The sequence below is a fragment of the Panulirus ornatus genome, chromosome 68, assembly GCF_036320965.1.
Source record: "Panulirus ornatus isolate Po-2019 chromosome 68, ASM3632096v1, whole genome shotgun sequence".
Taxonomy (NCBI): Eukaryota; Metazoa; Arthropoda; class Malacostraca; order Decapoda; family Palinuridae; genus Panulirus; species Panulirus ornatus.
This window is the reverse complement of record NC_092291.1, coordinates 27,027,487-27,040,725: the sequence shown is the minus strand read 5'-3', so window position 1 is coordinate 27,040,725 and position 13,239 is coordinate 27,027,487. Positions and strand designations below refer to the sequence as shown.

Sequence of the window (13,239 nt, the reverse complement as noted above, 5' to 3'; positions counted from 1 at the left end):
GAAAGGAAGTCCTTTTCTAATTTTTCACCTACTACCTGTTTGACCTATTACAACTTAAGAATTGTTGTAAAGCTTGCTTGGATCCTGCCTCAGAGCTGTAAGGCACTTAAGTTTCTCTCTCTCCTTTCCTTCTTTCTGAGGAAATTTTGGGGCCCACTCCTATGAGTGAAGAGCCCCTGCCACATCCTTGTAAGCTGTGGGTCCCATCTCCATCTTTTTTATTGCAGGACTTTGTCTGACAATGGGGTTTTATTTAATTTGATGACATCTGTAGAGTCTGTCTCAAAGCCCAGTTTTCCATACATTTTGATGGTCATTCCTGGATGTGTGTTCTTGATAGTTCATAGTCCACAAGGGTCTTTTGTTGATATTGGATTTTTCGCTACCAAATCCATTTCTCTGGATGTTAAACCTGTTTGATGCTAAGCAAGTCCTTACAGAAATCAGTATCATTTGAAGATATTTTGGATCCCAGTGTTATCAGTACTGCTTTTGGAGAGGCATTTCTTTAACCTTCCAGACCACCTTTCTCCCTAGAGGGTGTTCTTCAAATCTTAAAAAAATCATGTTTTACCTAAAGCATATTAAATTAAGGCAACTTTTGACAGAATTCTCACTAGGTCTTGGACTTTCTCCAGAATGGTCTCATAGATAAAAGAAGAACATTCTACCATTTTTTTTTTAGATTGAACTGGTTTTCCCAACCTTTGTCAATTCATGTGGGTTTTGAAGATGTTTAACCTAACTGTGCTTTAATTATCCTGTAATTATCCTCCTTCCTTAATGAATGTATTTTCCCAGCTAGTGGGATACAAATCAATTGTTATTTTGCTGTGACATGATTAGAATATTCTATAAGAACATAAACACTTCATTCAAATTGTGGTGATATACTTTATAAACACTTCATTCAAATTGTGGTGATATATATTATAATTGAAAGCAAATATTCATGTAGACATTAAGAATGTATAACAAAGAATATTGTTTTGCTGGTCTGTTGCAAGTTGAAGTGCGGTGTCATAAGTCTGTCTATCTGTCTATCTATAGATAAACAGATAGTGTCATAAGTTGGTACAGCAAACCCTGATTTTAAAGTGTCATAAGTCTAAAAAGTCATAGTTTGAAACATTGTAACCTGGGGCCTCCTGGTAATGTAAATAAAAGATTCTTGTGACTATTACATGTGTGAAGACATCACAAATGCAGGCACCTCATTGTATTGTGGATGAGGTCCTCTTGAAAACATGTTTTGAAACTAAATATGATATATTTTGTGCTTCAGAATTTCAGAAATATTATGAAAATGGCAACTGCTGATGTTGTATTTTGAGAGGGGGCATCTAATTAAAAATCTTTATTGTAATGCATTTGATGTGGAAAGTATTGCTTTTATTTTATTTTGGTCTGGCAAGTATATGCTTTTGATTTCTGCTCTGTAAATACTTGAGGCTAAACAGAATTCTTGACTTTGGTATTACTTTCTTTTAAAGGATGGATCTCCTTTATTGGGAGGAGCGCTTGGACCAGATTGGCATAGTGGATTGGAATTGAAAGGTAGTATGCATCGGAAGGTTACTTTGGAGAGCGAAGTGGAGATAAGTAAGATATTAGAACCAGATGAGGTCAAACAATTTGGGAAAACAATAACAAAGTTGAATTCTGATGAAGGTAAGAACAAAGAACTCACCACTGTGGCTGATTTTTTAAGATGCTTTTGAAGATAGTTGTATGATTATTTATGACCAATTTTGTTTATAAAACAGTGGGCTGATTTGCTAGGTTTTATGTAGATAGAGTTTGAAAGATATCTTTTAAGATCCATTTTTTTTCACATTTAGTGGAATTGCTTGTACTGAATGTTTTCTAACAGTTATCATGCTATACCTGAAACAAGAGTTTAAAGCGTAAAAAGAGATTCTTGGATGAATTTTATGAGCAGATGCATTAAAAGGAATACAGATATAAAAGTTAAACTTTTTTTTTTTTTTTTTTTGCTTTGTCGCTGTCACCCGCGTTTGCGAGGTAGCGCAAGGAAACAGATGAAAGAAATGGCCCAACCCACCCCTATACACATGTATATACATACGTCCACACACGCAAATATACATACCTACACAGCTTTCCATGGTTTACCCCAGACGCTTCACATACCCTGATTCAATCCACTGACAGCACGTCAACCCCGGTATACCACATCGATCCAATTCACTCTATTCCTTGCCCTCCTTTCATCCTCCTGCATGTTCAGGCCCCGATCACACAAAATCTTTGTCACTCCATCTTTCCACCTCCAATTTGGTCTCCCACTTCTCCTCGTTCCCTCCACCTCCGACACATATATCCTCTTGGTCAATCTTTCCTCACTCATTCTCTCCATGTGCCCAAACCATTTCAAAACACCCTCTTCTGCTCTCTCAACCACGCTCTTTTTATTTCCACACATCTCTCTTACCCTTACGTGACTTACTCGATCAAACCTCCGCACACCACACATTGTCCTCAAACATCTCATTTCCAGCACATCCATCCTCCTGTGCACAACTCTATCCATAGCCCACACCTCGCAACCATACAACATTGTTGGAACCGCTATTCCTTCAAACATACCCATTTTTGCTTTCCGAGATAATGTTCTCGACTTCCACACATTCTTCAAGGCTCCCAGGATTTTCGCCCCCTCCCCCACCCTATGATCCACTTCTGATTCCATGGTTCCATCCGCTGCCAGATCCACTCCTAGATATCTAAAACACTTTACTTCCTCCAGTTTTTCTCCATTCAAACTTACCTCCCAATTGACTTGACCCTCAACCCTACTGTACCTAATAACCTTGCTCTTATTCACATTTACTCTTAACTTTCTTCTTTCACACACTTTACCAAACTCAGTCACCAGCTTCTGCAGTTTCTCACATGAATCAGCCACCAGCGCTGTATCATCAGCAAACAACAACTGACTCACTTTCCAAGCTCTCTCATCCCCAACAGACTTCATACTTGCCCCTCTTTCCAAAACTCTTGCATTCACCTCCCTAACAACCCCATCCATAAACAAATTAAGCAACCATGGAGACATCACACACCCCTGCCGCAAACCTACATTCACTGAGAACCAATCACTTTCCTCTCTTCCTACACGTACACATGCCTTACATCCTCGATAAAAACTTTTCACTGCTTCTAACACTTGCCTCCCACACCATATATTCTTAATACCTTCCACAGAGCATCTCTATCAACTCTATCATATGCCTTCTCCAGATCCATAAATGCTACATACAAATCCATTTGCTTTTCTAAGTATTTCTCATACATTCTTCAAAGCAAACACCTGATCCACACATCCTCTACCACTTCTGAAACCACACTGCTCTTCCCCAATCTGATGCTCTGTACATGCCTTCACCCTCTCAATCAATACCCTCCCATATAATTTACCAGGAATACTCAACAAACTTATACCTCTGTAATTTGAGCACTCACTCTTATCCCCTTTGCCTTTGTACAATGGCACTATGCACGCATTCCGCCAATCCTCAGGCACCTCACCATGAGTCATACATACATTAAATAACCTTACCAACCAGTCAATAATACAGTCACCCCCTTTTTTAATAAATTCCACTGCAATACCATCCAAACCTGCTGCTTTGCCGGCTTTCATCTTCCGCAAAGCTTTTACTACCTCTTCTCTGTTTACCAAATCATTTTCCCTAACCCTCTCACTTTGCACACCACCTCGACCAAAACACCCTATATCTGCCACTCTATCATCAAACAAATTCAACAAACCTTCAAAATACTCACTCCATCTCCTTCTCACATCACCACTTGTTATCACCTCCCCATTTGCGCCCTTCACTGAAGTTCCCATTTGCTCCCTTGTCTTACGCATTTTATTTACCTCCTTCCAGAACATCTTTTTTTTATTTTTTTATTATACTTTGTCGCTGTCTCCCGCGTTTGCGAGGTAGCGCAAGGAAACAGACGAAAGAAATGGCCCAACCCCCCCCATACACATGTATATACACACGTCCACACACGCAAATATACATACCTACACAGCTTTCCATGGTTTACCCCAGACGCTTCACATGCCTTGCTTCAATCCACTGACAGCACGTCAACCCCGGTATACCACATCGCTCCAATTCACTCTATTCCTTGCCCTCCTTTCACCCTCCTGCATGTTCAGGCCCCGATCACACAAAATCTTTTCCACTCCATCCTTCCACCTCCAATTTGGTCTCCCTCTTCTCCTTGTTCCCTCCACCTCCGACACATTTATCCTCTTGGTCAATCTTTCCCCACTCATCCTCTCCATGTGCCCAAACCACTTCAAAACACCCTCTTCTGCTCTCTCAACCATGCTCTTTTTATTTCCACACATCTCTCTTACCCTTACGTTACTCACTCGATCAAACCACCTCACACCACACATTGTCCTCAAACATCTCATTTCCAGCACATCCATCCTCCTGCGCACAACTCTATCTATCGCCCACGCCTCGCAACCATACAACATTGTTGGAACCACTATTCCTTCAAACATACCCATTTTTGCTTTCCGAGATAATGTTCTCGACTTCCACACATTCTTCAAGGCCCCCAGGATTTTCGCCCCCTCCCCCACCCTATGATCCACTTCCGCTTCCATGGTTCCATCCGCTGCCAGATCCACTCCCAGGTATCTAAAACACTTCACTTCCTCCAGTTTTTCTCCATTCAAACTCACCTCCCAATTGACTTGACCCTCAACCCTACTGTACCTAATAACCTTGCTCTTATTCACATTTACTCTTAACTTTCTTCTTCCACACACTTTTCCAAACTCAGTCACCAGCTTCTGCAGTTTCTCACATGAATCAGCCACCAGCGCTGTATCATCAGCGAACAACAACTGACTCACTTCCCAAGCTCTCTCATCCCCAACAGACTTCATACTTGCCCCTCTTTCCAAAACTCTTGCATTTACCTCCCTAACAACCCCATCCATAAACAAATTAAACAACCATGGAGACATCACACACCCCTGCCGCAAACCTACATTCACTGAGAACCAATCACTTTCCTCTCTTCCTACACGTACACATGCCTTACATCCTCGATAAAAACTTTTCACTGCTTCTAACAACTTTCCTCCCACACCATATATTCTTAATACCTTCCACAGAGCATCTCTATCAACTCTATCATATGCCTTCTCCAGATCCATAAATGCTACATACAAATCCATTTGCTTTTCTAAGTATTTCTCACATACATTCTTCAAAGCAAACACCTGATCCACACATCCTCTACCACTTCTGAAACCACACTGCTCTTCCCCAATCTGATGCTCTGTACATGCCTTCACCCTCTCAATCAATACCCTCCCATATAATTTACCAGGAATACTCAACAAACTTATACCTCTGTAATTTGAGCACTCACTCTTATCCCCTTTGCCTTTGTACAATGGCACTATGCACGCATTCCGCCAATCCTCAGGCACCTCACCATGAGTCATACATACATTAAATAACCTTACCAACCAGTCAACAATACAGTCACCCCCTTTTTTTAATAAATTCCACTGCAATACCATCCAAACCTGCTGCCATGCCGGCTTTCATCTTCCGTAAAGCTTTCACTACCTCTTCTCTGTTTACCAAATCATTTTCCCTAACCCTCTCACTTTGCACACCACCTCGACCAAAACACCCTATATCTGCCACTCTATCATCAAACACATTCAACAAACCTTCAAAATACTCACTCCATCTCCTTCTCACATCACCACTACTTGTTATCACCTCCCCATTTGCGCCCTTCACTGAAGTTCCCATTTGCTCCCTTGTCTTACGCACTTTATTTACCTCCTTCCAGAACATCTTTTTATTCTCCCTAAAATTTAATGATACTCTCTCACCCCAACTCCCATTTGCCCTTTTTTTCACCTCTTGCACCTTTCTCTTTACCTCCTGTCTCTTTCTTTTATACATCTCCCACTCAATTGCATTTTTTCCCTGCAAAAATCGTCCAAATGCCTCTCTCTTCTCTTTCACTAATACTCTTACTTCTTCATCCCACCACTCACTACCCTTTCTAATCAACCCACCTCCCACTCTTCTCATGCCACAAGCATCTTTTGCGCAATCCATCACTGATTCCCTAAATACATCCCATTCCTCCCCCACTCCCCTTACTTCCATTGTTCTCACCTTTTTCCATTCTGTACTCAGTCTCTCCTGGTACTTCCTCACACAGGTCTCCTTCTCAAGCTCACTTACTCTCACCACCCTCTTCACCCCAACATTCACTCTTCTTTTCTGAAAACCCATACAAATCTTCACCTTAGCCTCCACAAGATAATGATCAGACATCCCTCCAGTTGCACCTCTCAGCACATTAACATCCAAAAGTCTCTCTTTCGCGCGCCTGTCAATTAACACGTAATCCAATAACGCTCTCTGGCCATCTCTCCTACTTACATAAGTATACTTATGTATATCTCGCTTTTTAAACCAGGTATTCCCAATCATCAGTCCTTTTTCAGCACATAAATCTACAAGCTCTTCACCATTTCCATTTACAACACTGAACACCCCATGTGTACCAATTATTCCCTCAACTGCCACATTACTCACCTTTGCATTCAAATCACCCATCACTATGACCCGGTCTCGTGCATCAAAACCACTAACACACTCATTCAGCTGCTCCCAAAACACTTGCCTCTCTTGATCTTTCTTCTCATGCCCAGGTGCATATGCACCAATAATCACCCACCTCTCTCCATCAACTTTCAGTTTTACCCATATTAATCGAGAATTTACTTTCTTACACTCTATCACATACTCCCACAACTCCTGTTTCAGGAGTATTGCTACTCCTTCCCTTGCTCTTGTCCTCTCACTAACCCCTGACTTTACTCCCCAGACATTCCCAAACCACTCTTCCCCTTTACCCTTGAGCTTCGTTTCACTCAGAGCCAAAACATCCAGGTTCCTTTCCTCAAACATACTACCTATCTCTCCTTTTTTCACATCTTGGTTACATCCACACACATTTAGGCACCCTACTCTGAGCCTTCGAGGAGGATGAGCACTCCCCGCGGGACTCCTTCTTCTGTTTCCAATTTTAGAAAGTTAATACAAGGAGGGGAGGATTTCTGGCCCCCCGCTCCCGTCCCCTCTAGTCGCTTTCTACGACACGCGAGGAATACGTGGGAAGTATTCTTTCACCCCTATCCCCAGGGATAATATACATATATATATACATATACACATACACACACATACACATACATACGCACATATACACACACACACACATACATATATATACATATGAGAAATGTAAGAAACAATTTAGAAAACTGAAACTTCTAGCTTGAAATGAAATCTTTTTATTCTCCCTAAAATTTAATGATACTCTCTCACCCCAACTCTCATTTGCCCTCTTTTTCATCTTTTGCACTTTTCTCTTGACCTCCTGTCTCTTTCTTTTATACATCTCCCACTCAATTGCATTTTTTCCCTGCAAAAATCGTCCAAATGCCTCTCTCTTCTCTTTCACTAATAATCTTACTTCTTCATCGCACCACTCACTACCCTTTCTAATCAACCCACCTCCCACTCTTCTTATGCCACAAGCATCTTTTGTGCAATCCATCACTGATTCCCTAAATACATCCCATTCCTCCCCCACTCCCCTTACTTCCATTGTTCTCACCTTTTTCCATTCTGTACTCAGTCTCTCCTGGTACTTCCTCACACAAGTCTCCTTCCCAAGCTCACTTACTCTCACCACCGTCTTCACCCCAACATTCACTCTTCTTTTTTGAAAACCCATACAAATCTTCACCTTAGCCTCCACAAGATAATGATCAGACATCCCTCCAGTTGCACCTCTCAGCACATTAACATCCAAAAGTCTCTCTTTCACATGCCTGTCAATTAAGACGTAATCCAATAACGCTCTCTGGCCATCTCTCCTACTTACATACGTATACTTATGATGTATATCTCGCTTTTTAAACCAGGTATTCCCAATCACCAGTCCTTTTTCAGCACATAAATCTACAAGTTCTTCACCATTTCCATTTACAACACTGAACACCCCATGTATACCAATTATTCCCTCAACTGCCACATTACTCACCTTTGCATTCAAATCACCCATCACTAAACTTAGCTGATTTTATTGTATTCTTGAGGTCTCAGTTTCGATTAGTAGACAGGATCAGATTATTGAGATAAAGTTATATTTGACAATTTTTTTTAACCAACTCATCACTTTACCCCCTTATCATTTAGTTCTTGAGCTAAACCATTTATTGTGCCTCTCTCCAAAACCCTTATCATCCCATACATAAACAAATTAAAGAGCCATGTTGACATCACACCCTGCAGCAGACCAACCTTCACTTGGAACCATTCACTCTCCTCTCCTATGTGCACTCATGTCTTACACCCTTGATAAAATCTTCTCACTGCTTCTGTAAGCTTTCCTCCCTCACCTTGTAATCTTAAGACTTTTCCCAAGACATCTCTGTAAACCCTGTCATATACTTTCTCCAGATCCATGAATTCCTCATGCAAATCAATGTGTTTCTCTAAGTATTTCTTACACACACGTTCTTTAAAGCAAACACCTGATCCATACATCCTTTACCACTTTTGAAGCCACAGTGCTCCACCCCAATCTGATTCTTTGGACATGCCCTCACCCTCTCGATCAGTACCCTCGTGTACAGCTTACCAGGTACACTTAAGAAACTTATGTGCCTCTGTAGTTGGAACACTCACTTTTATCTCCCATGCCTTTATACACTGGCTCTGTACTTGCATTTTGCCAATCCCTAGTCACCTCACCATGATCCATACATACATTAATAATTACACTGAGAATCCTTACCAACCAATCAACAACACAGTCACCCTATTTCTTAATGGATTCAGTTGCAGTACCATCCTCTCCAACTGCCTTGCCACATTTCATCTTACATAAGGCTTTCACCACCTCTTCTCTCTTCACCAAATCACTCTCCACGACTCTTTCCTTTTGCTTACCACCTTGACATGCATCCAACACCTGCTACCCTGTCATCAAACAGATTCAAGAGTTCATCAAAATGCTCACTCTATCTCCTCACTTTATCAGTACCAGTTACCCCTTTCCATTTTGGCCCCTTCTGTGAAGTTCCTATTTGTTCTCTTGTTTTCTTACATTGTTAACCTCTTTCCAAAACGCATTAATTCCTCTAAAATTTACTGACTCTTGCTCACTCCAATTCTCATTGCCCTCTTTTTCAACCTTCCTCTTGATCTCTTGCCACTTTCACGTATACATCCCCCAATTATTTGCCCTCCTTCCTTGTAAGTACACCCAAATGCCTCTCTTTTCTCTCATACAAGCAACTTTACTTCTTCATCTCACTGCTTACTACCCTCCCTAACCTGCCCCCTAAGCCTTTTGCATGCCACATTTTTCTTGCATGCTTTCTTGAATACCTCCCCTTGCTTCATTTACTGTCACCTTTTGTGATTCTACACTTGTTAGCCAAAGAGGATATATGTGTCAGAGGTGGAGGGAACAAGGAGAAGTGGGAGACCGTGTTGGAGGTCATGTTGGAGGTGGAAGGATGGAGTGAAAAAGATTTGGAGCGATTGGGGCCTGAACATACAGGAGGGTGAGAGGTGTACAAAGAATAGAGTGAATTGGAACGATGTGGTATACCGGGGTTGACATGCTGTCTCTGAACTGAACCAGGGCATGTGAAACATCTGGGTTAAACCATGGAAAGGTCTGTGGGGCCTGGATGGGGATAGGGAGCTGTGGTTTCGGTACATTACACATGACAGCTAGAGACTGAGTGTGAATGAATGTGGCCGTTTTTGTCTGTTTTCCTGGTGCTACCTCACTGTAGCAGGGGGTAGCATGTTGTTGCCTCATGGGCAGGGTAGTGCCAGGCATGGATAAATGCAAGCAAGTATGAATTTGTACATGTGTGTATATGTCTTTGTATGTGTATGTATATGTATATATATGAGCGTGTGTGGGCGTTTATGTATAAATACGTGTATATCAGTGGATGGGTCATTCTTCTGTTTCCTGGGGCTACTACCCCTCTGATGCGGGAAACAGCAATTAAGAATGATAGTGATAATGATGATATATTTATTTATTATTTTATTTTGCTGTGTCGCTGTCTCCCGCGTTTGCGAGGTAGCGCAAGGAAACAGACGAAAGAAATGGCCCAACCCACGCCTATACACATGTATATACATACACGTCCACACACGCAAATATACATACCTATACATCTCAGTGTACACATATATATACACTCAGAGACACATACATATATACCCATGCACACAATTCACACTGTCTGCCTTTATTCATTCCCATCGCCACCTCGCCACACATGGAATACCATCCCCCTCCCCCCTCATGTGTGCGAGGTAGCGCTAGGAAAAGACAACAAAGGCCCCATTCGTTCACACTCAGTCTCTAGCTGTCAAGCAATAATGCCCGAAACCACAGCTCCCTTTCCACATCCAGGCCCCGCACTACTTTCCATGGTTTACCCCAGACGCTTCACATGATACCCTGATTCAATCCACTGACAGCACGTCAACCCCAGTATACCACATCGATCCAATTCACTCTATTCCTTGCCCGCCTTTCACCCTCCTGCATGTTCAGGCCCCGATCACTCAACATCTTTTTCACTCCATCTTTCCACCTCCAATTAGGTCTCCCACTTCTCCTCGTTCCCTCCACCTCCGACACATATATCCTCTTGGTCAATCTTTCCTCACTCATTCTCTCCATGTGCCCAAACCATTTCAAAACACCCTCTTCTGCTCTCTCAACCACACTCTTTTTATTTCCACACATCTCTCTTACCCTTACATTACTTACTCGATCAAACCACCTCACACCACACATTGTCCTCAAACATCTCATTTCCAGCACATCCACCCTCCTGCGCACAACTCTATCCATAGCCCACACCTCGCAACCATACAACATTGTTGGAACCACTATTCCTTCAAACATACCCATTTTTGCTTTCCGAGATAATGTTCTCGACTTCCACACATTCTTCAAGGCTCCCAGGATTTTTGCCCCCTCCCCCACCCTATGATTCACTTCCACTTACATGGTACCATCCGCTGCCAGATCCACTCCCAGATATCTAAAACACTTTACTTCCTCCAGTTTTTCTCCATTCAAACTTACCTCCCAATTGACTTGACCCTCAACCCTACTGTACCTAATAACCTTGCTCTTATTCACATTTACTCTTAACTTTCTTCTTTCACACACTTTACCAAACTCAGTCACCAGCTTCTGCAGTCTCTCACATGAATCAGCCACCAGTGCTGTATCATCAGCGAACAACAACTGACTCACTTCCCAAGCTCTCTCATTCACAACAGACTTCAAACTTGCCCCTCTTTCCAAAACTCTTGCATTCACCTCCCTAACAACCCCATCCATAAACTAATTAAACAACCATGGAGACATCACACACCCCTGCCACAAACCTACATTCACTGAGAACCAATCACTTTCCTCTCTTCCTACACGTACACATGCCTTACATCCTCGATAAAAACTTTTCACTGCTTCTGACAACTTGCCTCCCACACCATATATTCTTAATACCTTCCACAGAGCATCTCTATCAACTCTATCATATGCCTTCTCCAGATCCATAAATGCTACATACAAATCCATTTGCTTTTCTAAGTATTTCTCACATACATTCTTCAAAGCAAACACGTGATCCACACATCCTCTACCACTTCTGAAACCACACTGCTCTTCCCCAATCTGATGCTCTGTACATGCCTTCACCCTCTCAATCAATACCCTCCCATATAATTTACCAGGAATACTCAACAAACTTATACCTCTGTAATTTGAGCACTCACTCTCATCCCCTTTGCCTCTGTACAATGGCACTATGCACGCATTCTGCCAATCCTCAGGCACCTCACCATGAGTCATACATACATTAAATAACCTTACCAACCAGTCAACAATACAGTCACCCCCTTTTTTAATAAATTCCACTGCAATACCATCCAAACCTGCTGCCTTGCCAGCTTTCATCTTCTGCAAAGCTTTTACTACCTCTTCTCTGTTTACCAAATCATTTTCCCTAACCCTCTCACTTTGCACACCACCTCGACCAAAACACCCTATATATTTATTAGGTACAGTAGGGTTGAGGGTCAAGTCAATTGGGAGGTAAGTTTGATTGGAGAATAACTTGGGGAAGTAAAGTGTTTTAGATATCTAGGAGTGGATCTGGCAGCTGATAGAACCATGGAAGTGGAAGTGAATCATAGGGTGGGGGAGGGGGCGAAAATCCTGGGAGCCTTGAAGAATGTTTGGAAGTCGAGAACATTATCTCGGAAAGCAAAAATGGGTATGTTTGAAGGAATAGTGGTTCCAACAATGTTGTATGGTTGCGAGGCGTGGGCTATGGATAGAGTTGTGCGCAGGAGGGTGGATGTACTGGAAATGAGATGTTTGAGGACAATATGTGATGTGAGGTGGTTTGATCGAGTAATGTAAGGGTAAGAGAGATGTGTGGAAATAAAAAGAGCATGGTTGAGAGAACAGAAGAGGGTGTTTTGAAATGGTTTGGGCACATGGAAGGAATGAGTGAGGAAAGATTGACCAAGAGGATATATGTGTCGGAGGTGAAGGGAACGAGGAGAAGTGGGAGACCAAATTGGAGGTGGAAAGATGGAGTGAAAAAGATTTTGAGTGATCGGTGCCTGAACATGCAGGAGGGTGAAAGGCGGGCAAGGAATAGTGTGAATTGGATCGATGTGGTATACCGGGGTCGATGTGCTGTGAATGGATTGAATCAGGGCATGTGAAGCGTGTGGGGGAAACCATGGAAAGTTCTGTGGGGCCTGGATGTGGAAAGGGAGCTGTGGTTTCGGTGCATTTTTACATGACAGCTAGATACTGAGTGTGAACGAATGGGGCTTTTGTTATCTTTTCCTAGTGCTACTTTGCACACATGAGGGGGGAGGGGGATGTTATTCCATGTGTGGCAAGGTGGCGGTGGGAATAAATAAAGGCAGACAGTATGAATTATGTACATGTGTGTATATGTATATGTCTGTGTGTGTATATATATGTGTACATTGAGATGTATGGGTATGTATGTTTGCGTGTGTGGACGTGTATGTATATACATGTGTATGGGGGTGGGTT

General features: G+C 42.3%; 1 protein-coding gene across 1 annotated transcript in view; it reads left to right on the top strand.

Annotated features, from left to right (window-relative positions):
• Positions 1-13,239, top strand: part of Pyroxd1 (pyridine nucleotide-disulfide oxidoreductase domain 1) — a 140,585-nt gene that overhangs the window by 94,108 nt on the left and 33,238 nt on the right. Inside the window, exon 6 of the mRNA XM_071659568.1 lies at positions 1,494-1,694. Within this exon, the coding sequence (XP_071515669.1) occupies positions 1,494-1,694 (201 nt within the window). The remainder of the gene's footprint in view (positions 1-1,493; positions 1,695-13,239) is intronic.